The 27,764-nt window shown below is 32.9% G+C and overlaps 1 protein-coding gene and 1 long non-coding RNA gene across 3 annotated transcripts; one reads left to right on the top strand and one right to left on the bottom strand.

Moving 5' to 3' along the window:
- Positions 1 to 27,709, bottom strand: LOC126827207 (adiponectin receptor protein). 2 transcript variants are annotated; one of them, XM_050556445.2, is made up of 7 exons: positions 27,545 to 27,709; positions 11,107 to 11,455; positions 9,583 to 9,862; positions 8,225 to 8,405; positions 6,853 to 7,040; positions 5,945 to 6,138; positions 1 to 5,102 (listed from the first exon to the last, which is right to left on the bottom strand). In XM_050556445.2, the coding sequence occupies exons 2-7, from the start codon at positions 11,362 to 11,364 to the stop codon at positions 4,977 to 4,979; spliced, it is 1,227 nt and encodes a 408-aa protein (XP_050412402.2). In that variant the 5' UTR covers positions 11,365 to 11,455; positions 27,545 to 27,709; the 3' UTR covers positions 1 to 4,976. The 2 variants fall into 2 exon arrangements, with proteins under 2 accessions (XP_050412402.2, XP_050412403.2); XM_050556446.2 differs by lacking the exon at positions 27,545 to 27,709 and adding an exon at positions 21,565 to 21,665.
- On the top strand, positions 21,745 to 26,470 carry LOC126827208 (uncharacterized). Its single transcript, XR_007682606.2, has 3 exons — positions 21,745 to 21,899; positions 24,938 to 25,103; positions 26,309 to 26,470. It is a non-coding gene; the product is annotated as an uncharacterized LOC126827208 (long non-coding RNA).
- Positions 27,710 to 27,764: the final 55 nt, after the last annotated feature.

Genomic DNA, 27,764 nt, shown 5'->3' on the forward strand with positions numbered 1-27,764 from the left:
TATAGCATATTTCTTTTATTTAAATAAAACATAAAGACACTTGGAATTTTACATAATTTATTGTTAAATTAGAACTTATTCTGTTTTACCATATAATAATAATAATAACTTTTTTTTTTTAAAATTCAAGTTCAACATTTATACATATGTATTATCAACATCAGTCTTCAGGCCATACAAATCAAAATACTTCGGTCCAACCCTTGTTGTGTTAATTTCTAAGGTCAAATAAAATGTGGTTTGTTATAAATTTAGGATCTGAACTGTATTCAGGATGGTATTTAAGATATACAAGTCAGATTTTTCATCAATTTAAGATTAATTTTTTTCTAGCCATGCCAATCATAATTGTCAATTTTTTGTATGATAATTCTCCTAATACCTGTCGATAAACTACTTCTAAAGTTAATTACTCCCATGAAGGCAATAAGAACTAAGTAAAAATGTACACCAAAGCTTTTTTTTTCACATTTGAATCCATAACTAAAGAGTTTTTATCAAAATATCTGTGGTTTAATGAAGTGAGGGAGCTGAAAAATCAAATTAATTCATTCAACAATTTGTGATACACTTGGCATCAAGTGACAAAACATTTAAAATATTTACAGTTAATACTATGTGCATAATACCCTAACATAAACAGTCAGGATTAATTAGCTCCCTTACAATTTTATTATATTTGTCACATACAACTTCTTCTTTGTCAAGTTATATTTAGCAGACAACTTTACATCAAGCGATCAATTACACTCATGAATAAGAGCCAATAAGTTGGTTTAAAGATATGTGTGGTTATGAAGTTCTATGTGAAATTTCCCCCCTCCTCGCGCCTGTCCAGTCAATAACCAATAACCATAAATGCTTTAGTCATTGATTGGCGTATATCAATTATACGGATCCATGAGAATAGTGATTAATATTAGGTACTTCTGATTAATCAGGCCATCTGGATAAAAGAGACAAGACCAGGAGATTAGACAATGGGATAAAATAAATATACACACATATCTACTCCAGCTCTAATATATTCAAAATGTACTTATACTATACAGTGTATTTCAAATCAAATGAATCTATATAGAAATTCATTTACTGAATCTTGCTTATACATATTATGAATATATCTATACAAACTTCATGAAGGGATATATATATAATGAGGGACATAGGAATGGTATAATATTGTGAGTATTGAAGTCATTAAAAGTAGGATCATTGATGAGACCAAGACATTAAGCTGCAAAAAACACCTGACTCCAATCAACTCATATCGAATAAATGATTAAAAAAAAAAAAAAAATCTTTTTTAATATTTTTTTTTTACATGTTGCACCAAGCATAAATCAAATGACTCTCTAAAATAAAAATAAAGATGCCCTAGATTGATTTGAACTTTTCTTGTTTTTCTTTCAAGCATTAGTCATTAAAAGTAGGATCATTGATGAGACCAAGACATTACGCTGCAAAAAAACACCTGACTCCAATCTACTCATGGAACAAATGATCTAAAAAAAATTAACATTTTTTAATAATAATTTTTTACACTAAACATAAATCGAATGACTCTCTAAAGTAAGACACCCTAGGTTGATTTTAATTTTTTCTTGCATTTTTTTCAAGCAGCAAATATTTGACATTTTAATACCTTAAACTAATAAATCTTTATACAATGCTTTCTACACACAAATATATATATATATGTATATATCTTTATTAAACTTTTATTCTATATCACATGTTAATGTAAGTAAAAATTATTTATATATTTATAGACGCTAAACGAGATGCTTAAGAAATGTGACAGCAACTACACTTAAGTTTTTAAAAACATCTCCTTTGTATACCCAGTGATAGCTACTATTACTTTGTTTTATATATGTAATTAAATAGTATATACTGTCTGTTTTGCTCCTATACTATTCTACTAAAACAGTACAACTTTTGTGAGATAATGATGTCATAATGCATTTAACATGATATATTTAGTAAGTGGTTTAGGAACATATACTCTGATAATACAAATCAAGATTAAACAATTTTTCACTTTTCTGCTTTGATTTCTTTAAGAAAACTTAGGTTTCAATATTCTTAAACCGTATCTTGTGTCTGTTTCAACAATTTATATAAACCTGATGAAGGGAAAATCTTATAAATCTGTAATAACAATTTTTTTTCTTTTCATAAAAATAAAGTACTACTAAAACCATTACCACTAGATCTTAGTTTTGCAAGAATTATAATTAAAAGCTAAAAATAACGTGATAACAATCAAATTACAAAGTTATTTTAGTTTTGAAAACCGTCACCTAGCATAAGTGTTATAAAAATTGAAACATTTGATGCCAAAAGCCAACACTTTTTGTCATTTATAGCAAACTTATTTGTCTTCAAAGACTGTGTTTAGAATCTCAAATAACCATTGGAAACAGAAAAAAAAAATTCTAATAGACAAATGGTTTTACATTTCAAAGAATATAATCACCACAGTATGCTCAAAGGTCTATTTAAAAGACGAATTAAGATAAACTATATTGGATAAATCAATAATGTAATCGTATAGGAAAGATCCTAGATCAACTTTCTACATGCTGTAACTGTATTAACATCATATCTATCAAGTTTTGTTATAATTATCAAGAACAAATAAACTGAAATTCCAGTTTACCCTCGGGTATCACTTCTACAATACAATACAATACTTTCAAACAGTTAAAGATAAAAAAAAAAAAGGCAAGTTGACGTATATATGGTAAATTAAATCTAATTCTAAACTCAATTTTTTTTTTATTGCCAATTATGTACACAAGCATATCAAATCATAAGTCATCAAGTAATATTTTGCTCATCACAACTTCAAAACAAAAATGAAATCATTCAACGATTTTGTTTAAAGCCGTATCTGACCTGATATGAACACAATTTATCAACACAACCATATACAGATATATATATATAGAACTTTTAGGATATTTTCCCTTTATTTACATATCACTATTTACTATTTACAAAATCAATATATATCTTCTGTTTATTGCTAAGAAACATTAAAAGAACAAACAAACAAACTTAAGCACTATTTATAATTCTGGGCCCTTATTCACGAAAACTTAAACCAAAATACAATCGAAATTTTAAGAAATAATGCAATTCGATTGGCTGACCAATATGCAAATTGGATATATGCAAATTGATTTTACTGGTCAGCCAATCGAATTGCAGTATTTCTTAAAATTTTGATTGTATCTTAGTTTAAGTTTTCGTGAATAAGGGCCCTGACCTCTGCATATGTTGTGTATGTATCATTTCAACACCAATAGTCTGTGTACGTACTTGACTATTATTTCTGTATGTGTGTGGATTCTCTCTTCGACTTTAAAAAAAAGTCTCATTTATTTTATGTTACTCTTGTTAATGGCATCAAAACTATCAAAATGACTTTCATATAGCTAACAGTTTACCAATTAAACAGCTTTAATCAAAGGACACAAGAATGGGAAAAGCTTATCATTAACTATGCTCTCTTTAAAATGACCTTCAAACCAATGAAGAGCCCAGACAAGACTTTTTTTCTAAGAATTTCAACCAATCCATGCTCCTTTTACATAATACTATGTGATAAAAATACATTCAAGAAGCCAATCCATATCTTTGATTAAAAAAAGCAAAAAAAAACCAATTCAGTAATCCAGCTATGTTATACTATTCAACTACCATAAAAAAAAACCAGGACAAAAAAAAATATCCAAATAACTAAATTAAGAAAAAGAAAAAAGAGCATGGCATAATTACGTGTAGTCAAAATCTAAATATTTAATAGCAGTTGCTAAGCTAAAACAATCCATAGTGTACCACACGTCCAATGTCTGCATATTGATTTCACAAACATTTCTAAAGTAATCAAAAAACATACGGAAAAACACCAAGGGCAACTTCTCACCTGCTTGTTTTAGGTCAACAAAATGTCTACCAAAATAACTCAGGACAATGTACGATTATATACATGTGTAGTCATTCAGACAAATCATCTATTATGGTCATATTTTAAAAACAGATAATAAGACAAGTTTTTTGGGTTTTTTTTGTTTTTAAATTTTCAATCAAGTTCTCTTATAATGTACATGGTGTGGTATAATTTTCTCTCAATAAACCATGCACTGGTCAATAATGACGGAAAAGTACTAAACACATAATTAACTTTGTCAAACGTTGATATGGATCACAAACAGCCTTACCCAGGAGAATGAAACCAGCGTCGGTTCCAAGCTAGCTTCAGGGTCATCTGTTGCAAGTGACAATACTCAGATTTCACATTTTCATGTTTGACTCTTAACCTTGTATTACAAACTAATTCATCAGTCCAACAAATGATAAATTCTTAACCAAGAACATATTGTGTGTAAACCGTTGTTAACAAATAACCTTTTTGAAGGCCACAAAACATTCAAAAGTAAGCGCTTATTAAATAAAATAAAGATTGTGCTTTTTTTCTCCAAAACATTAATTAATCTGACACAGTATACATACAAATATAAATAATGATTTAATTTTAAAATAATGATGCATATTCTACACAGTGGTCAACTGATGATATTTTCAAAATTAATTCGAACAAAAAATGAAACAGTTCAACAAAATTTGGGGATGGATTCAAAAAGACAAAACAATTCAAAATATGTTACTGCGTCTTTGAAAATTGAATAAATGCAAATATTTCAAAATTAAATTGACCGTAATTCAAATGACATCGCTGCCATTTTCAAAACTCTAACTGTAACAAACAAACTGTATGTCATGACCATTCAGCGAAAAAAAATGAAATAACAAATGTTTCACTCCGCAAATCCCCCTGTTATACGTAAGAGTTACAATTCATATGATTATTTACTTTCACTTTTGTGGATTTTTTAGGCATTTAAAAGATAACAATATGATATAATAACAATTGATAATAATAAATATAGGTATCTATTATATATCTATTCTATCTCTGATTCAAGACAATCGCCTAATGTAAGTCTGTAGTTGGCTATTTCTGAGATGCCATGGTAATGAACAAAAGCTGCTGCTATCACAAACATGTGGAAGATTGTGTGACTCTGGAACTGAAATAGAAAGAGAAAGGTTATCAAAATTAATGTCCGAAAGCCCACACGTTTTCTTCAATTGTTGGTTTCATTGCAGTCTACCATCATTATATTGCAAATGTAACAAATTACAATATCATCATATTCTTTTTTTCCTCCAATTACCATGTAAATGTAAGCATTAAAATTAATAACTTTCTAATTTTAGCAGTGTGATTAATCACCAATACCACTGTAATTTAAGATTTATGCTATTTAAATAAAATGTATTGGATTGGAATTGTGTCTAATTTATATAATTTTCTTCTTTAATGTTAAAATATGGGGCTTAACAAATTGTAAATGAATGATATTTTCTGTATATAGTAATAGACCATTACAGGACATTTACTTTTGTATTATCCCATTACTGATTACATATCCATTACTGATTACATATCCATTACTGATTACTAATCCATATAATTACACATTACCCCAGATCTATTGTCTTCTCTAATCCAGTAATGTTTTCATTATACAAAATGTACTAAACATTATTTTCTGCCATATGTAGATGCCTGAACTAATGTGGGCACCGGATAGAAATGGCAAAATCACTTTGACCATAGTTACCAATCAGGAAAAACTCCTTTTTTTTTTAATTGACGTAGTTTGACTATACAGTTCAATCATTCTTTGCCAACCCATGCCGAGATATACATGTTGTTTTCACGGAGTTCAGCAAATACTAAAGCAACCTGAATTTCTCTGAATAAGCCAGAGCTTGTATATTAATTTATCAGGGTTTCCAGTATTTTGAAACAAACAAAATATAATCATTAATTACATTTGTACAATAATTTGGTAACATTTCTTACCCAAATATCAAACTTTCCGGGGAATAATCTTTCAGGAATGCGGAAAGCGTAAATAAGAGCTCCAGTGATGTATAAGACCGCCATTAAAACCAACCAGCCTAGAGCTGCATCATCTATGGCATGGAAGAAACCATCTGTTATCACATAATGCATAGCTGGTATAACACCACTTAATCCTAGAGCTATAAATACCCCTGTAAATAAACAACAAATATACAATTAGTCTCTTTAACTTTCGCTGCAGTCTTATCTCTTTTTAGATACTAAACCTTTATTTAATGAAATGAAATGGGGTTTAAGCCCTGTCAGGAGAAGTACAGTAGGACGTTAAATCGTTTAACGTCCTACTGTTCTACTCCTGACAGGGCTAATGAAGACGGTAAACCTTTATTAATGAAATAAATGCTGACCAAGTTTTATCCCAGTGTTGGCAGATAGAGTTCCTCACGATTTTTCTCCCAGCCTGGATTCCCCATGTCAGTAGTGCTGGTCAGAAGGCCTAGCAAGTAAAACCATCTCGTCATTTGGATGGGGACAAAAAAAACAACCTGAAGACCACCCATGACAGTCCAAGTCCAATCAAGAGTAGGTGTAAATGCCACTGTCAGGGCAAAATTGGCAAAGGGGAACCATGCCGGAAAATCCTGATGAACTTTCTCAGCCAACACAGGGATCGAACCCGGATCCTCCAGGTTAGCGAGTCAATGACCAACTCAATGAATCACTGTGACTCCTTATATGAACACAAAAGCAACAGTGTCTGAAAATTTTCATTGTCAGATTTGAAGCACTTTTCAACCCTACTTTAATCATGCTCAAAGAAAATAGCCATTTCAATCAGCAATTATGGTCTTAATTCATGCTGTTCAACAATCTTTCCACGAATAGATATAAGATAATGGACCTACCTGCTCTAACAGCTCTGAATTCTGGTTCTGAGAATTTATCCCACATAGAAACAATAATACATGCTGTTCCCAGTACGAATATAAGAACAAGATAGACAACTTTAGGTCCCAGTCGACAATAAAAACTATAATATAACCATGGTACAAATGATCCCATTGTTAATAAAGCTATACCACAATAATCCAATCTGAAAAAAAAAAACCACACACCATAATCATAAAATAAATTGTCTCCACATACATCACATTTATCAAGACCACTAAGAGAGAGAGAGAGAGAGAGAGAGAGAGAGATAGAGAGAGATATTTAACATCCACTCAACACAAACTAGATAATTTTTTGGAACCAGCATATGGCTCAATTTTATTTCATTAATTCGCATGCAGGTAAGGATCCTTTAGCAGTGGGAGAAAACTGGAAAACCTGGAGAAAACCCACGAAATTGGACAGGTGACCCGACTCCTTGTAACGTACAAGCGGGGAATCGAAACCATGCCACCTGTCTCAATGACAGACCTTATGATCTAAAGTACATGTTAAATCAATCGGCCAGCCCCGCCTCCCACCAAGATTAGCTTATAACAACTGCAACAGACAGACTAAATATAAATATAAACTTCTGCCACACTTATGCTTTTGCTCTATCCAATTGCTTGATTTTTTATAAGCACAAATTTCCGATTGCATCAGAACAGTAAACCTCTCTATTAACCAATTAGCACCTGGGTATATCAAAATGTTAATTACAAAGGTTCCTAGCAAAAACTTAAACATACATTATGCAAGAGCTAAATCTGTCTATTGCAGGTCTTTCTTTAGGCCTGAAATATTATCTAAATTATTAATTAGACATTAATTAACTTAACCAGACCATAATCAACTCTAGATGGCCTCGCTAGCCTGCGATCTTAAGTGGATGGGAGTCGATTTACTGCATAACTTTCCTTCTCGATTAAACGATTAAAATAGATAATCGAGACTATGCTGTTTGTTGTACTGACTTTAGTAATGATGACCGAGGCTAGGCAGAAATTTCATTCGCTTAGTTTTCGGTTCATAATGGATCAATCTGAAAGAAATTTTCAGCAAATTGCCTTTACGTTATCTAGTTTTTAACTATTATAGTGAGAACTGCCAACTCGTTATCGAATCTCCCATAATGTATCTTTAAGAGAAAAGTGATCTTCTTGCACAACTACAGCTTGATAGGCAGCCTCAAATGGACCAATTCACAGAACTAGCATACAGTACTTAAATAGTTCACAAATATTCACATATGTTAGGTAGTTTAATGTTGCAGTAGTATCAGGCAGTTCAAGTGCTAAATGTTTAACTTTGCCTGGGACTGATGTAAAAGAAAATAAAACTTACTTATTAAAGAGTTTGCCAACTTTTTCTGAATGACAAAATACTGTGTGGAAAATCCAAGAAAAGGTCATACATAAAATAGCTCCAGCAAAAAATGCTGAAAACACTGCTTTTTCCTGCCATTGTATCTCTAAAGATGGTCTAGTTAGGAAATAGGTTGCTACACCTATAAAGGCTATCATACCTGAAACAATGTACATATATTTTGTTATTAATCAAAAAAAATCTGTTTATAATTACTAAGACTGATTCTATTTTAATGATCAACTGACTTTTTTAAGATTTTAGAAATTAAACTAAATTTGTTCAGAACAAAATTTATAATTCTGTCAAACCATTTCTCACTGCCTGAATGGGCAGCCATTATTGACAACAATCTAAAATCTCCTCTTCCCAAAACACCAAACTAAAGTTTGACAAAAGCCAAAAATGGTACTAAGCAATCCTTATAAAAGTTACCATGATTCTAATAGAGCAAAATTGGAATCAAAAAACCCAGGAAAAAAACTGGTTTTGACATGCACAACCCCTCAAAACATTCTCACAAATTAAAGACGTTGGGCTAGTTCGACACCATTTACTCGTTAAAAAATCGAGTTCAACATTAAATGATTACATGTATTTAAAGTAAATTGTTATGTACATATGTATTGTTATATTTCCGAAGATGTATTATAATAATACTTTCAGTATTCAAGGGTACAATAATACTTCCGGTATTGAGTATTCCGTCATGCTGTGTTATCCGGTATAGTTTAATGATCCTATACAATGACAGATTCCACTGTATCAGTGTTTTTATTATTCATAATACAAAATATCTGGGACTAGTTCGTTAGCGCCTGTCATTTGTAAAGCAAAACTAAAATCATTCTTCCAGACCTGTCTGTGGGCTTTTGACACTTTAAGAGATTGAAAATTTACTTAAAGATACATTATGTAAGATTTAGATAAAGAACTAGCCATTCTTGCTATAATAGTTCGAAAGTAGAGGATGTAAAATGAATAATTTGAAAATTTCATTCAAATTACCGGTACTCTATTGCAAGTGAAGATATTAGCCTTTGAAGGTTTGACAGACGTGTGCAATAATTTCAACCACTGTACTGGTTGATCAAAGCTATTTCTCGGTCCTCCATATTTGATTAAATCAAAGTATCGCTGAACCATTCTAATCTATTTAATATCGGAGAAATCTGATGCCATCGAGTGTTAATTAAGGCCTGGATCAGTTAATTAATGTCTAATTAATACTTTAGAAAACATTTCAGGCCTAAAGAAAGACCTGCAATAGGCAGATTTAGGTCTTGCATAATGTATGTTTAACAATAATACCATTTATATAAACTGTGTCTACGAACCTAAAAGATGTGTCCATATATTGCCTGTTTCTGTATGGATTGAAAATATAGATTTAAAACAAGCAACAAACGAGTATGTGGGAGGTCTATGACCCCTGAGCAAAAAGTCATTATCTTTGAGCCAGCTTGGTAACGAATGATGATGAACAACACGCCATCCAGCTTCCCAAACTTTACGCACAAACTCTTCGGCTTGTTCAGCACATTTACTTGGCAAGCTTAAAATTTCCATCGACGGATCGTGAAACTCCTCTTCTGTGTCGCTGTCATGGGGTCGACCCTGAAAATATTTAGAAATATTATTTTTAGAATACAAATAAAATGAAATGAAATGAAATGGGGTTTAACGTCCTACTGTTCTGCTCCTATACTGGGCTAATGAAGACGAGCATACGCCATACAGTGTGCTATGAGGGAAATTTTGCCCGGGCAGCGGCACTATCGCCTACTCTTATATCGAATTCCAACTGCCAGGGGATCTTTTACGTGCATTCCAAAATATACACGAGACCTCGGTTTTTCATCTCATCCGAAGGACTAGACAGCTGTCCTTGTCAGGCCCCCCGTACTGCATCACTGACAAGGGGGAACCACTCCAGAAAATCTGGATGAACTTTCTCGGCCAATGCAGGGATCGAACACCCAACTTCCAGGCTAGCGACCCAGCGTCTTACCCACTTAGACACGTGATCCCCTTTTTAGAATACAGTTTCATACAATTAAAGAAGGTTATGGAATATATATACAAATGTGATATTGAATGTTTTGGTTTACATTCTAAATCTAATGTTTGCACTTTTATTTCTCACAACATTAATAGGCATATACATAAATCACACATCCCCATTTTTAAAATATCAACACAATATAATATATTTCTAGGAAAATAGCATCGAGACAAAACACAAGTGACATAATTAATGTCAAAGATATATCAGATCTGACAGAGCGAAAATTGACTATGGTATCTAAGGCTCATTTACACAGAGCTAAATATTTCTATTGGGAAACATGTCCTATTATTATCACAACTACGTTTAAAGCCACTTATCGTAATTTGATGGATTTTTAATCCATTGCAAACTACCCTAGTGTGAAAGAGGGATGTCTAGTAAAGGGAATATCCATCCAAAAATAGTTCAATTCTGTTTAGTAAATAGTATTTTATTGAACATTTGGAATATAATATATCTCTTGTTAGTGGTGCAGAACGGAGGGTCTAACAAAGACAGCTGTCTAGTCGTTGGGATGGACGAAAAACCGAGGTCATGTTGACACATTCGTATTACGTAAAAGATCCCTTGGAAGTTGGAATTCGATATACATTTAAGAGTAGGCCGTACATTTAGCTTGAATCAATAAAGTTATATTGTCCGAATAACGATCATCAGCTTGAATCAATAAAGTTATATTGTCCGAATAACGATCATCAGCTTGAATTAAACTGTGAAAAATGAGATAGTGTCGGAATAATGAAAGTGACGATGATCAGCTTTAATTACACATTACACTATAGAAACCTACCTGTTCTGATCTGAGAAGATGACCAACTTCTGATCGACGGACACCGACATGCATTTTTTTAGGACTACCAATATCAAAATCTTCTTCTGCATCGGAATAATCACTTTCTATTAAGTCTGTATTCATATTAGTGGCGCCATTTAAAGTCACATGTGAGTTAGCACTAGTTTGTTTCGATGTTGAGGGCTGTGTACTGATTGGTGCCGAAGTCGAGTCTGTTGTTTCAATAAACGCCGTTATAGGACCACAGTTATCCATTTTAAATGTTTATTAGTATCACTTGGATAATTAAACTAAATAGTCTTATAAATAAACAGTTGTCTTTAATCTATTTTCAATCAATGGGATCCTGAAACAGAACAGAATGTTTTAATAATACATTATTATATTTGATAAATTTAATATCATGGTCAAAGTCAACACAAAGACCTAGTAGTCAATCGTTGTCCCATGTACATGTATATCAAAACCTACGTCAAATTTGTTTCTATGGATGCAAAAAAATTGTTTCTACTCAGTAAAAGGCACAACTGTCAACTAAAACAATTGGCTGCTATGTGTACAAATTTTGAGAAAGATATCTTGAACGTTTTTTTTATGACCTTTTCCAGAAACCAAACCGTGAAGAAAGATCCCTGCCGTCACATCATTCGCCACAGGATAACAAACCAAATCATTCACCCTGCCAGTGACAGTCCGGAACAAGTCATCATTGCATTAAATTTTCACTAGAAGCTGTAAATCATTGCTTTTGTAATCGACTTGATGTTTAGGTGAGCTTCTGTAGAGTTACTGTATAATTAATTACTGATGCAGGAAATCAAGGATGTCCATGTCACAATTATTAATGTATAGCTATTACACAAAATTCAAATTATTTATAGCATGACAAAATTCATGTTGTCTCGACAAATTTACAAACCTTCTCTGGACTACTACCAGACTTCTAAAAGAATATTCGATCATATTATAAGTAAAATATCTTGGCGAAATTAAAATATCCGACCATATTTAAGTAAAATATCTTAGCGAAATTAAAATATAAACAGATAATCCAAAAGCGCTTATTAAAACTATGCTTGATCTTCTAGTTATACTAAATTAAAATCAATAAGAAAAGAAGCTCAACATTTTATAGTTAATCAAATCAAGATAAAAGCAGACAGATGTAACCATAGCTACCATTTATTCTGATTAAATCATTTTGTGAAAATAAAAACCAGCAGTATCAAATCAACAATTACTAATTGTAATCATTAATACAAAGTGCTATATATTTGTGAAGATAGAGAAACAGATCTAGGTGATGCCAGCAGTTTTGGCATGAACTGATTAGATCTATTTGATAAGGCCAACTTCGAGTTTGGTTAAAGGTCACGAGATGTACATGTAAACAGGGCTAGCGCTTATCCCAACCCTAACCCTGGACCTAGCCCTAATGCTTACCCTAACCCTAACACCTACAATCTTGCCAACAATCACGTACCCTAACCTCATTTACACTTTGTACATCTCAGCTGCTTTGATAAAAATTGAGCTGGCCTTAACAAATAGATTTAGCCAGCATGAACCAGCTCTTAAGGCTAAACCAATTTATATTCAGTTCTTTATGTTTAAAATAAAAGTTTTTTGAGAAATGCAACATGGTGCTTTTTGTTTTTAATTAAATGTTTAATTTTCAATAAGTAAATTATAATGCAAATTAAAATGTCCGAATGACGATCTGTGACTTTAATCAAGGGTAGCACTTTAAAGGGCATATGGCTTTATTCTTTTGAACCGTAAAATAGATGAAAATGGGTCTAAAAGTACACATGTGTATCAATTTAATATGAATGTATATAAAGTGATTTATATTGAATTTTTTAAAAATTTATTGCAATTTTTAATCAATATTTATGTTCAGTCAATGCTTGATAACGACTTGTGAAATCTTGTTGAAACGTCGCAGTGAAATAAACCACAGTAATTGTTATCCATAAATAGTGTGTTATTTGATTATGTTCCAATTACTAAATGCCATTTAAAGAGAATATTTATGTTCAGTGAAATTCATGAACAGCCTGAATTGAACGGCAGCTGTTTTATGCGTTTTTATTATTATATTATTGTTTGTGAATCCGCCATTAATTACTTCCATATTGTCGTGTAGTGTAGGATATGTTTTTCTTTGTTCATTACAAATGGCACCTGAAACCATAGAATACACAACTAGTGTACTGATCAAATAATGATCACACCGCGCTTAAATATTGGATATTAGGATCCTATATTTTCACGGCAAAATAACAACATCAATATGGATTGAAATGGACCAATACTGAATTCTAATTTGTGTTTTTTATTTCGAATATCATGGAAAATACTGAGTTAGAGGTTTAGCCCCTTCAACAGAAGTACCTAGGACTATTTTAAAGGTTGATCCAAGTAGCTGCCATCAATATCTATCTTCTGTTGAATATATAAACTGTTTCTATTAATAGCATGAAACCAGTGACAACAGGTATCAAGTGCATTACACCATAATATTTGTATCTGTATCAATCACAATAAAACTGCCATAACTTTAATAAACCCTATATTACTATTCTTATTATACATCTATACTTCATGACAGGTTTAGTGTCAAATCAAATTTATATTTAATTAAATAATTTCCATATCAATCTATTATTATACATAGCTGTACTTCAGGCCTAGTTTAGTGACAAATTAAATTTCCATTTAATTAAATAATTTCTATAGGCGTATCAATCTGTTATCTTGCTGTATGGAAAATTAACAGATCATCCATGACACATGTATTATGTATATAAAACAGCCACAAGTGAAATCATAACTAAAATTAATTCATTTAATGATTTTATGAATCTTAGATTAAACTGACAATACGACTGAAAAATATCATATGCATTATTTAAAGCCGCTGGGAATCATCATTTAAAACTATATTGAAACTATAAACACAACATTCTAAAACATATTGTCCAAAAAGAGTTCCGTTCAATATTTTGAAACAAAATTTAAAGATGCATTTTGTAAGATTTATGTGAAGAGCTGCCAGTTCACAGTTTCATGCTATAATAGTTTAAAAATAGGTAATGTACATGTATGACTGTTTGAAGAATAGCATAATCTCAATATTCATTACTACACTTGTTATGATACTAAATAAATTCTCGATTGTCTATTTGAAATCATATTATTAAATGGCACTCATTTTTCAATCTGTTCAAAATCACAACAATCAATCCGACGCTCTAGCTAGTTGATTATGTTGTGAATAAATGTCTAATTAATAATTTATGTAACATTTGAGGCCAATAGAAAGATCTGCAATACGTACATAGATAATTTAGCGCTAACATAATACATCTTTAATCCAATAGCTGTTATCAATATTTATTAGCTCTGTATACCAAATATAAAGTCAATATGTTTCCTAGTAACAACCAGGATAGAATAACAGAAACAATGTAGTGACAAGAGTTCATTTCAACATCTTTCCCTTAAAGTGATGTTTATAAAAAAGCCCTGAAAATACATGACATATATACACAGTCCTACACTATTAAAGAATAATTCTATTACTGTAATCCTATAATTCACTATTGTCAGTTGAGAAATTGGCAAATATATCATTTTCAAATTGAAACATCAATGTTGAGCTTTGCCAATTCCATGGTTTTATTATTAGAACAACATGATGTGTGTGGGTCGTCTCGGTCAACCAGACATTATTATCCACAGACTTTAACAATTGAGACAACTCCTGCAGATTTCCCCACTGCCATTATGTAGACTAAGTTTTCCAGTACCATTTCCAAGTACCAGAGGTAAGTAGAAAATATTTCAAATTTTCTGTGAATGTTTTTTTAAGTGCCTATGATTGCTTAAAAGTGACTGGACAAACCTTTAAGCAACAGATATAGAAATAATTATTTATGATTGGACTTCGAAAATATGCAACTATCGCTTTAACTTCATTCGGAGAAGGATAACTAGTATCATCAGATCAACCGAATTCAATACTTTATTTTGACTTGATGAAGATGGTGAGATTATATTTAATTTATCTGCTTTTAAGTAGGTGAAAGTCTGTGTTCTATTCTCCTCGACCCCCTAAAATAAATTATCACATGTCAGAGGAACATGTATCAGATATGCATATTATGCATATCCGCTTTTAAGTAGGTGAAAAATTGTGTTCTATTCTCCTCAACCCCCTAAAATAAATTATCACATACATGTCAGAGGAACATGTATCAGATATTAATATTATGCAAGAGGAACTTCTATTACATGCCAGATATAAATAACCTAATTAATATCTGGGTTGTCGGTTGTACTAAACTGATCACTTAATTAAGGTCATAAAATACTAATTTTCTTAATGATCAGTTCATCAAAATCTAAAAGTCATTTAGTAATTGAACATACATGTAATGATGTATTAACACAAGGTCGAGCGTTGGGAGGCCGAATGGTTTGACATGTGCGTTTTAAATCGTAAGGTCTCTCATTGAGTCAAGTGGCATGGTTTCGATTCCATGCATGTGATAAGCAGTACGGTCACCTGTCCAACCTTGTGGGGGTTTTCTCCTGGTTCTCCGGATTCCTCCCGCTGCTAAAAAAAATCTCTACATGTATGGAAAAGATAGGTTGCCAGGCAACGAAACATACGCCCACAGCAGCTAAATCGTCTGAGCAGTCAACAAGAATTGTCACATATTTTTACTTTTTCGGTAATGAAACATTTATAATACATTAAAATCTGATTAAGAGTAACAACTCATTAAGTAATTATCAGAAAACCATTAGAATTGGTTTGGTTTTTATAAAGTTTTGCCCCATGCTAACGTTTAGTATAGGAAACTTTTAACATCATGGATTTAGCTGTTCAAGTCATAAAAATTCATTGCAAATCAATATACAGTACTTGTTTGTCTCAAGACCTTAAACTCTGTGTATGAATCTGAAGTCAATCGGATGATAACTTTAGCTTCTAGAGAGTCACAATGTTTTTAAAAGTGATCAAGGGCCATAACTTTGGCAGTAATTATCGGAAATCGTTGAAAATCAATATTAACTTTAGCCTCTAGAGCATTTACAAGATTTTTTGAAGTGATCAAGGGCCATAACTCTGGCAGTAATTATCGAAAATCTTCGTCTCATGACCTTTAACACTGTGTATAAATTTAAACTCAATCGGATATCAACTTTAGCCTCTAGAGCGTCCACAAGATTTTTCAAAGTGATCAAGGGCCATAACTCTGGCAGTAATTATCGGAAATCGCTGAAAATCAATAGGCTTCTTCGTCTCATGACCTTAAACACTGTGTATAAATTTAAAGTCAATCGGATATTAACTCGGACCTCTAGAGCGTCCACAAGATTTTTTGAATCGATCAAGGGCCATAACTCTGGGAGTAATTATCGGAAATCGCTGAAAATCAATAGGCTTCTTCGTCAATCAGATATTAACTTTAGCCTCTAGAGCGTCCACAAGCAATTGTGGACGCCGGACCGCCAGCCGGACGGACGGGGGCAACGACAATATACGACCACATTTCAATGTGGTCGTATAATAAAAGTTGAACCACATGATGGTCACGAAATGATCTAGTTTGTGTCACTTGGACGTTAAATGGGATACACAATTACTGAATTTATTACTATTCAACGTTTTGACGAGAATACTCTCGACTTTTATCAAGCAAATGATACAAATACATCTGTAAATGGATGGTACACAGAGACAAAAATATATAGAATATGCAACAACAGTAACAATGGAATACATTTATCCTAATTATCCAGAAGTTGTGTTCAAAAACCCATTAATATTTCGCAAATATTCTGTGTGTCACAATTACTGATACAATATTCTTGTCTACCGGTTGCTTATTAAGCTTTAGTTACAGATTTTAATGGCTTGACAGATGATAACAAAAAACAATCATTTTGAGCAAAAAAGACATTTTGTCTAAATGTTAAAATCATTAGTGTTTTCCTGTTATGAAGCACACTACTGATTTCAAGCTATGTTTTTATAACTTCACATCTGAATGATATATATGTACATTTATATAATTCATGACAAAGTTTATAATATCTCAAAATTTCAAGCTATATATATATATCAGTAGATAATACCCAGCAATAAACTAGACAGGATTATGTACATTGTACAATATTTATATCAATACAGTTCAGTTTTGTCAGCTTTCTTGCTGGGATTCAGATTTTATGATCCCAATATGCAATTAGTATCACTGAAATGTCTACTGCAAGACTGGTAGAACATGGAATTCAAGACTTGCAGGAAAAAAAACAGCAGGCTAGAGATTGGTCCATGCATGAAAAAATATCCAGATTGACGACTTGGTGTAGTACAGTACAACTAGTCAGCACGTCATGCAAGTTTGTTTTCAGTCAAGATTCGAGTTTACAAGTTTGCTTGGTCAATATGAACAATGTTTGCTACTAAATTAACAGTGGAGAGACAAAATATTTGTTTTTCTGCACACTACATTATATCTGGACTCGGGAGATTCAGTGGTCAAGTATTTTAAGCAGAACTTTTGGTAGGTCACTCACCAATGCAATCATCAAGAAGGGTTGCTGAAGACCTACATGTAATCTCCCGGGCTTTGACATTGCTTAAAAAGTCCTGCTTATGAGCAAAACAATCAAATAAATGAAATGAAATGAAATGAAATGGGGTTTAACGTCCTACTGTTCTGCTCCTAAACTGGGCTAATGAAGACGGGCATACGCCATACAGTGTGCTTTGAGGGAAATTTTGCCTGGGCAGTGGCACTACGGCCTACTCTTATATCGAATTCCAACTGCCAAGGGAGCTTTTACGTGCACGTCAATGTGTACACGGGACCTCGGTTTTTCGTCCAATCCGAACGACTAGACAGCAGTCCTTGTCAGGCCCTCCGTCCTGCATCACTGACAAGGGGAAACCACGCTGGAAAATCTGGATGAACTTTCTCGGCCAATGCAGGGATCGAACACCCGACCTCCAGGCTAGCGAGCCAGCGTCTTACCCACTTAGCCACTTGATCCCCACAATCAAATAGGGGTCTAACTAGTCCTAAAAGACGTATTTCCAAGTACATGTAGATTCCTGTCCTGGATCCATTTACTTCATTTTAATTTATAGTAATTTTTTTGTTATTACTTGAATTGCAATGTCTGTGCATACGGGTAATACATACCGGAAAACACTGGAAAACACCAGCAAACTAGCGGAAAACACCATGTTATACTGAATACCGGAAAAACACTAAATACCGGACCCTAACCCTAACCCAACCCTAGTATTTAGTGTGTTTTCTGGTCTTTAGTGTTTTTCTGGTGTCTTCCGGTATTCAGTATAACATGGTGTCTTCCGGTATTGTGTATAACATGGTGTTTTTACGGTATTTTTCTGGTGTTTTCCGGTATTTTTCTGGTGTTATTCGGTGTTTTCCGGTATATAGTATTATCGGTGCATGATGTGTTTTATGTTTGAGTTTGTTTCTGCATGGCACCGTCTACTAATGTTAGTATCAAGTTTCTATAATATATAATCTGACCTACAAATATTTCATCAAACAGACATTTAATACAAAACAAATCAAGGAAAAACCAGTATTTATATCTCTGTTATAAATAGAAATGATAGTAAAACCTATAATTGAACTAATAACCCTTGTCATACCTTATCTTATCAATATAAAGACCTATATAATTTTCACTCTTTTACTTACACATGACATAGAGATGATGGTCATCTATAAAAAGAACACTTGTGTGTTCATATCATTGTTTAAAATTTTAAATGGATTCATAAAATCATTGGGTGTACATGTATGTATGTATTTATTGCCCAAAGTAAAAAGAAAATATGTATACATGTACGTACATTGTAAGCCTATATACTCTAGGCCAACAATGTATGAATTTATATTATTTGGGGTTTACCAAACTTTATAAACATGGCCAATGTACAATAATATTACCTTAAAATATAAAGCGTATTTGTTTCTTTTTTTTTTTACTCTTAATAAAATAGAAAGAAACTAGGACGTTAACGTGGGGTGACACAATCTATTTTTACTTTCATTAATTACACAGGACATCCACTGTGTACTATGTCAAAATATTTTTAAAAAAAGTCATAATATACTATACATTATACCCTACTTTATAAAGTGCTGAACAAATCACATTAATATGAAAAGACCGTTCAGGTCAGGTGGTTCAGAATGGTTTGTCTATTAGGTATAGGAATCATGTACCGTTCAGGTCAGGTGGTTCACAATGCTTTGTTTATAAGGTATACCAAACATGTACATGTACATGTAACTACAGTCCCTTAAAAATACTAAAAGCCTACCTACATCCTACAGTCATGAATGAACAATTAATACATAACTACACAGGAATTGGAGTATACATGTATTCTTTATTTACTGAATTTTGTTGTTAATTTCCAGTGTGATTGATACTGTACGTACACATATATTATAATAACATGTAATATTTACAGGCTAAACTCATCCCATTTTAAAACATTAAAGATGTATTACATGTATGCAAGAGCTACATGTACATCTGCCTTTTTTTTTTCATTTCTTCAAATTCAAATGTTATATAAATTATTAATTTATTCTCATAAAAAGCCCATAATCAACTCTCTAGAACATCGGGTGGCTGTGGTATTGAATGGATTAGAACACCCAAGCCTTTTAATAATTTAATGTTAAACTGGGTAATCAATGTTTATCATTGTAGCCATGATACATATACTTGACAATCATGACCATCTTGTCAAAACTTTGCCCAGAATGAACATAATTTGAATGAAATTTTCAATATATTAATTTTTCATAGTAGGCCTAATCTAAATCTTACAACAAACTCACCTCATTTTAAAACATTAAAATCAATGTTACCTCTCAAGTGCTACATAAATTACGCAAGAAAACATGAAAAGTCCTTATTGATTTAGTAGGAAGTTAAACCTCATTATAATTCAGTTCCAAATTGATTTATAAAAGATATCATATAAAAAATCCTCACAAACCAAATTGATTTATAAGAGATATAAAAAAAATCCTCACAAACAGGATCATTTTATAATCAAGATTTCATTAACATTTAATCAGTGGTAAGCTCATTATATATCAATTATTAATAACAAAACTACATTACTAGTGTAACCTAGATACCAACACATCTCTTACACGTACATACATGTATAACACAGAGAGAGAAATAGGGTTTAACATCCACTCAACACAAACCAGGTCATTTCAGGTCTAACATATGTTGGATAAAAAAAAATATTTAGTGTAAATGGGTACATATACATAGTATACTAGAGTGTAAAATGAGCAAAGGGTAGCAGTTTTGCCTGGACCAGTTTGAATTATTACATCGGATGTAAACAGCACACCTGTTATCGACGCCATATGATGTGACATCACATACAGTGGTTAAAGAAGGCTTTCACATTACCGCTGTGAAACAGTTTGCCATTTATGGTAGAACATCGTTACAACTGTGTGTTTACAAACTATTAGTACATATTACTTATAAATACTCATACTTCATTGTGTAATTAGTGACATCATTTCTGTAAAAATAAAATTGACTGACGTACAGTTTAGCAATATATGACAGGCATAATAAACTACTGTACAATCATTGCAACGAAAATATGTATTACGAAAAAAAATCTTTGAAAGTAAAATAAAATATGTCTACCATTATTAACATGTAAGATATGGCTTTGTTTTCCTATTTTTCCTGTCTACACAGCTGCGTTGATCAATCGGGAGAGAAGGGATGACAAGGTGTGTCCCTGTACCATATTTTAACACACTGCTACAGGAGGATAAACTATTAACTGTAACATATTAATTTACAAAGGTACCCCCTGAAGGATAATATGAGTACAATTTTAATTTCCAAGATTAATTTAAAAGATCCCATGGCTCCCTCTGTCTCTTGGGGGTTGGATGGCCGAATGGTTAGCATGTGCGCGCTGTATCATACGGACTGTCATTGAGTCAACTGGTGGGGTTTCAATTCCCCGGTTGTACGTGGCAAGGAGTAGGGTCACTTATCCAACCTCGTGGGTTTTCTCCGGGTCCCCCGGTTTCCTCCCACTGCTAAAGACCCCTACACGCAAGCAAATTATTGAAATAAAATTGAACCATGTGTTAGACCCAAAATGACCTAGTTTGTGTGAGTGGATGTTTAACCCTCTCTCTCTCTCTTTCTCTCTCTCTACATATGTTCACATGAATGTATGTATTCAAGTGGCAAAATCATTATTAACAGGATGTCAAACAATGATTGAATATGAAGACAATTGTGACATTATATACATGTACTGTATTATTAATAAGTCTATTATTATACAGATTAAGAGCAATAAGACAATTTAAAACTTACGTTCAAAATACGTAGTTTGAAAACAGATTTAAATACATCCAGCATTATCCACATTCATAAGTTACTATACACACTGATGGAGACCACCTATTTACACACTACTAATGAATATTCATAAGTTCTCAAATCATCATACGATCCAACACTAACTGCACCCACTGGTTGCCATACCACATGTAAACCCACATGTCTACATGTTTATTTTCTGGACTTTGTACCCTGTACTCTATCACTGGTGATCACCAATCAAAATTTAACATGACACAAATGAAAGAATATTCTGAATGGAAATTACAGGAAGTTGACATCACATGGCTACAATCAATATACTTACTGTACGTATACATGAATACTGTATATAAATTAATGATAAAAATCAATCATGTCTTGTGATCTAATTACGTATGTGATACAAAAATAGAAACTAAAATGAAAGTAGAGATATGGTGACATTATTAATACACAATAGATTCATGTACGGTAATTCTAAAATGGGAAAATTTCATTAAATATTGCAAGAAATGAAATGATGATACTAGCATGATAATAGTTTCTGACATGCAGGTACAATGTAGGATATAATCTACATTAAAAAAAACTTCCGATATGTGAAACTGGAAATTTAAACCGGCATTATTCAAGAGCTAAATCTGCCTATTTCTTTAGGCTTGAAATGTTATATATAAATTATTAATTAGACAATAAGGCCCATATTTTTTAACAGTGTCTAAAATAATCTGTGATTGGGTCTAATCAGTAACTAGCTAATTAGAGAATAGTAGTTGACTAAGTTTGGCATTCTCAAAAGTCAGATTAGATAATCCTAGACTAGAATTTCTCTGTTAATGATTAAAATTAAGTTTTAGAATTTGATTGTAAATCAAACATTTAAATCACTGATTTCATATAATCATTGATTAAAGAGTTTTTGTTTATCATTGACGAAAGGGACCAGTTACAGGAAGTAGATTACAAAAATATGACAATGTGTTTGAGAACAGTGTTTCCCAACCTGGCGTTCAAAGGGATCAGTAGGGTGTAAGCAGAGAGAAAATGTGGGTCCATGTAAAAAGACATCCAAGTAAATTAGAATATGAACTTTTTGGTATTGGGACAGTGAATTTCAGTAGTTCTTATCCGTCACATTTCCCAGAAGCGACCTAGTTGAGTTCACAAAGTAAATTAGAGTATGAAATGTTTGGTATTGTAGAAATTTTTAGTATTGGGACAGTGAATTTCAGTAGTTGTTATCCGTCACATTTCCCACAAGCGTCCTAGTTGAGTTCACAACGGAGGTGTAATTGTCTTCATTACAATAGAAAATTCTCTCGGATTAACGTCCAAATTTATCATTTTTTGTCAATTTTGTATAAACTTGCAATATTTCTATTTAAAGGGAACATCCTGAATTTTAACAGAGTCTCAGAAACAAATGTGTATGCATGAAATTTAAGCGTCCGGGTAAAAACCACTTATCAAGATGCATAACCCTTTTAAATTTTCAATATTTTTGTTGGGTGACTTGATAAACTATTGCCGTTCCTTTAGAGGTTTATACATTCCATGACCCATGTGCTGTACTTGATAACGAAAGGTACATTTCACCTAAACTTATTCTTATAAAATAAACATCCGTATAATACTGCTTGGGACACTGGCCTACATTTCCAGATGAATACTGGCAAGTTTACGTATCACGTATAATAAGTTAGATGCTCAGCCCAAAGGTAGAAGCTTTTAAGGGCTTTTAACACAAAATTAAGCAGTTTTATTCTCCACAATATTATTGAGATTGGCCCTTTAAATAAGACTCCAGGCATAGGGCGGTCACTTGGAAGACGAAAATGTAATTATCACTTTTAATAAAGTTGTTTGCATCGCCCCGCTTGCCATGTCATTATATAAACATAAAATGTGTCTATTTCATGTTTTGATAGAATTCAATTGGCTGTTTAGATACTGCTTTTGCAATTTTTATACATACAAAGGAATGCCAATTTCATAAGATATATGAGATATATTAAATATAATATCGTTTATTGTATAAAAACATAAACAGTAAGCTTATATTTGCAATTATCAAGTTTCAAAGACCTAAAATACAATTATTGAGTTAGTTCCGCTTTGAACTTGGCTGTTTTTCATTACTTACATCTCTTTGGCTCGCATTGTTGGGTGAGAAGGTTCATATGGATTTTCCTGCCTGGTTGCTTTCCCTTTGTCCGTGGTGCAGAACAGAAGGTACAAAGAAATGAAGTCCTGTGGACCTAAAAAAACCACTTACACTTACAGTCGGAATTTGAAATAAGAGTAGTCTGTAGTGCTGCTGTCCTTGATAAAATACTCTGATGGTTAACTGTATTAGCCCAGCAGAAGCAGATAAGAAGGACGTTAAACCCCATTTCATTTCATTTCAAAATAAATGTCGTTTCATGCTTATTTGGTACATAACTGCATAATTGAATGCATCTTAATGGCATATCCATGCTAAATCCTTCCTTCAACTACCCCGCTGAGATGACTAATAGTTGAGGTGACTTAGTCAAAGATTAAGTACAAGTCAGCGTTCCAGAATATCCCATAATTTTATGGTATTCTCGAACAATGATTAACTCAATGATTGGGCTAATCAATATTTATAAAAATCTTACGTTAAAATTTAGTCAGTGTTCCAGAATATGACTGGTCAGAAAATCAGAGATTAAATCTATGATTCGCACTAATCTACCTTCAAAAATATGTGCCTAATTAACTTACCAAGCCAAGACCATAATCAAGTCTCGATGCTATCGGATGGCTGCAATAAGTAAGTTAATCAATGATGGTAGTAATGACAATCGAGCCTAGGCTATAATTGTATCGCCAATATCTATGCTCAGTGTAAAGTAATTTGACTGAAATTTTCAGCATATTCTCTTTTCATAATCTGTCTTTTAACTATTATAGCGAGAACTGTCAGCTCTTTATCTAATCTTACCTAATGTCACTTTAACTGATGTAATATCATTAGACAGATTCTTGAATTGATAAAGATAATGTGTGATCTAATAGTATTAAAGTCATCCTATTAAAGAAATTTAATACAGACTACAGGAAAACCTACATTTGCTGTTAAAAGAAAACATACATGTATTACTAGATACGGATGGGGAACCTAATCAATTTCAAACTTAAAAGCCCCCTTATGCATCCTCCAGCAGCAAAATCTTTCAAGGTATAAAGGAGACAGACAGAGAGAGGGATGTGGGGGGGGGGGGGGGGGGAGAGTTTAGCTCCACTGAAGTCTATTCGACACAAACAACAGGTAGGTCATTTTAGTAGGCCTACTAACATATGGTTGAATTTTTTATTTCAATAATTCTCTATCTCATAGTGGTCTTTAGCTGTGAGAGGAAACTGGAGGACCCAGAGAAAACACATGGAGTTGGACAGACAACCCTACTCCATGGCACGTACAAGCGGGGAATGAAACCACACCACTTGACTCAATGACAGACCATATGATTCGGCCACCAAATCCCCCTTTCAAGCTCTAAAAGGTACCAGCTCTAAAATCAAGCCTGGACATAGGCACCAGTCATACACTTTGTCATACAAATTATATAGATATACATTATTAACATCTGAAGACACCTATAGAGGGCAGACAGCTAGCTTATGATGTGGTTGGTTTTTTACCTGGACGTATTTTTTATTTAATATACTTATACTTTATCTACTTTAATATAATGTACATGTTCAAGGTTATGTGATAATTTGTGTCTGATAAAGTCTGTGCCAGGTGCCTGATGTCCAGGCTTGTTTATATATATATATATATATATATTGTGTGATAATTTGTGATAAAATCTGTGAGAGGTGCCTTCTGTCCAGACTTGTTGCACTATGAACTCTGTCCTAGCACTTGAACAGTTAGTTAATTCTACCTTTAAAATGGTAATCTGTGAAAATTTGAGATGTTTCAGTTAATTTGGAAGGCACTTCGTGTAAACACGTTCATATCACTTCATGATTGTAATTCCTCCACTTGTTCAATAGTAAAAACAATTTCTAAAGCATGCCAAAATACTCCAGAGAGGTCTTCTTTCTTAATCGCATGCCAAGTATTCCTATTAATCATTTGCTTGATATCAACAAATGAAAGCTGCAAATAAATATATGGCCCGAGATGGCAAACATCTAAATTATCATTAAAGTACCTAACCCTTGACGTACATTGTAGCTTTCTACATTTTTTAATACAACTGCAGGCAAGTTATTTTTTTATTATCTATATGAATCTAAGGCCTTGGGAAATGAGTACCCTCTCGCCTGAGTCGCTTCATTGTCCAAAATTTATTGATATCGATCAATTCAATCTAGGTTATGGCCATTTAAAGTTTACATTATTTCCTATTGATTTCATATTTCATATTGATTTCAGATCTTCATGTCTCTTAGACAAATAAAGTAATAATAATTCTATCTTTTTTTTACAAGCCAGTCCATTAGTTCACGTTTTGTTTTTAAATAGTTGCATACTTGCATGTACCATTACAGTCTTGTTTCTAGACTTACACTGAAATAGTACTGTAGGCCTATATATTTTCAAGTTTGAGATAGGCTACATGTATACAATGTATGTGACAATACACATCTTTTAACATATTTTGTGCAATACATGTACATAATTTCTTTTCTTTATAATACATAAGCTCTCTTATTCTGAATGATGTTTTTGACAATAGTGTTGGATTTGTTTCAGATATGGAGAGAAATGAATCCTGGAAGGTAAGGACTCCAAAATAGCCTTATATCAAATGTGGGCTAGAGCGATACTTTCATACTGCACAGCTTAATACTCAGTCACTTATTAATATTGTCAACATTATTCACAACACCGATTATATCTCAACCCTGGCTTGATGTGGGGATGTAAAATTTTCACAAAAAGAAAGTTATCCTACAAAACAAATCAGCAAATTCAGTGATCGAAATTTTTAATTTTTTTTTTACCCATTTCAAATACCCTGGGGATTTTAAACCAGTATATTGTTGTGTTCACATGTACATATCCCAAACCAGTTTAACTATTAGAGTTAGCCAACGACACATGGGTAAATGTTATTTCCTAGGTAGCATATATTTGTAAACATCAGGTCAAAAATTCCGCGAAAATATATGGAACTATACCTTTCCACTAGTAGGTACTGTTGGATGGCTTCCTCTCTCCACACAGAAATAAGGAAAAGTGTTTCTCATCGCCCCTCTATTTTAATTGACAATGTCGCTTCGATGACACTTGCCCTGCATGATGCTGCCATTTTCCCAAGAATATTAGTTACTGCGCACGTAAGCGAGCTATCGCCGGGGGTTCTAAGTAAGCCTACCCATTCAGACGGCCAAGTTAAACCAGTTTATAATAAAAATCCTTCTCAAAGACGTGTCGAGAGCTGAGGTTTTTAAACTGGTTTATAACTGCTGGGCACCTTTGCGTTCAGTCGGTCAAGTTCAACTGATTTAATAGCGATCGCTGGGGATTTTACTAGTTTAACAGGAGCGCCTGAATGGGCTAAAAGAGCATGTTTCATTTGACGATCTACATGTAGGCAATACCTAGTTTATAGTATGAATTTGGGGTTCATGTTGCACACCCTGACAAAATTATTTAATATTTAGGCCTAAAAATGGTACATTTCTGACACCAGGATGTCCATGGTTTCTCTTTTCAACTGCCACATAAGATTAAGATCCAAAATCAATATAGTGGAATAACTGTAATATGTTAGGCTACCCGTTTCATTTATTTATGTATAATAGCTTTGTACGCGTAGGCTGACGTGTTAGATTTATAAAATTTATAAACGATTCCATCCGACCATCCATCCATTCAGATCATTGCCCTGGCTGATTGACAACACTCACCTCGACAAACTGCTGATGTATGCGTTTTACTCAATCTAAGTTCAACCAAATAAGAAGATAGGCCACTCTTACTTACCCTCGACTTCTATGGATACGCCATTTTTTACTCTATCTGTTCAGGAACGGTTCAATTTACTGACGTTGTTTACGTAAATATAAGAAGAGTTTTCTGTTCACTTACACCTCCATTGACCCACTGTACACATAAAATGGTGACGTCACTTACCACCTGAGAAGCAACGTAGTATGCATATTTGTCGAGATCATAATTTGCTACTTCTGAAACCCTAGAAATT

The sequence above is a fragment of the Patella vulgata genome, chromosome 7 (genome assembly GCF_932274485.2).
Source record: "Patella vulgata chromosome 7, xgPatVulg1.2, whole genome shotgun sequence".
Classification (NCBI taxonomy): Eukaryota; Metazoa; Mollusca; class Gastropoda; family Patellidae; genus Patella; species Patella vulgata.

Bases quoted from the DNA above. Each gene is read 5' to 3' on its own strand.
- LOC126827207 (XM_050556445.2), bottom strand. From the start codon at position 11,364: ATGGATAACTGTGGTCCTATAACGGCGTTTATTGAAACAACAGACTCG. The intron at 8,406-9,582 runs GTTCGTAGACAC...ACATTGTTTCAG, and splicing joins TATATGGACACATCTTTTAG to GTATGATAGCCTTTATAGGT. The intron at 7,041-8,224 runs GTAAGTTTTATT...TTTTTTTTTCAG, and splicing joins GTTGGCAAACTCTTTAATAA to ATTGGATTATTGTGGTATAG.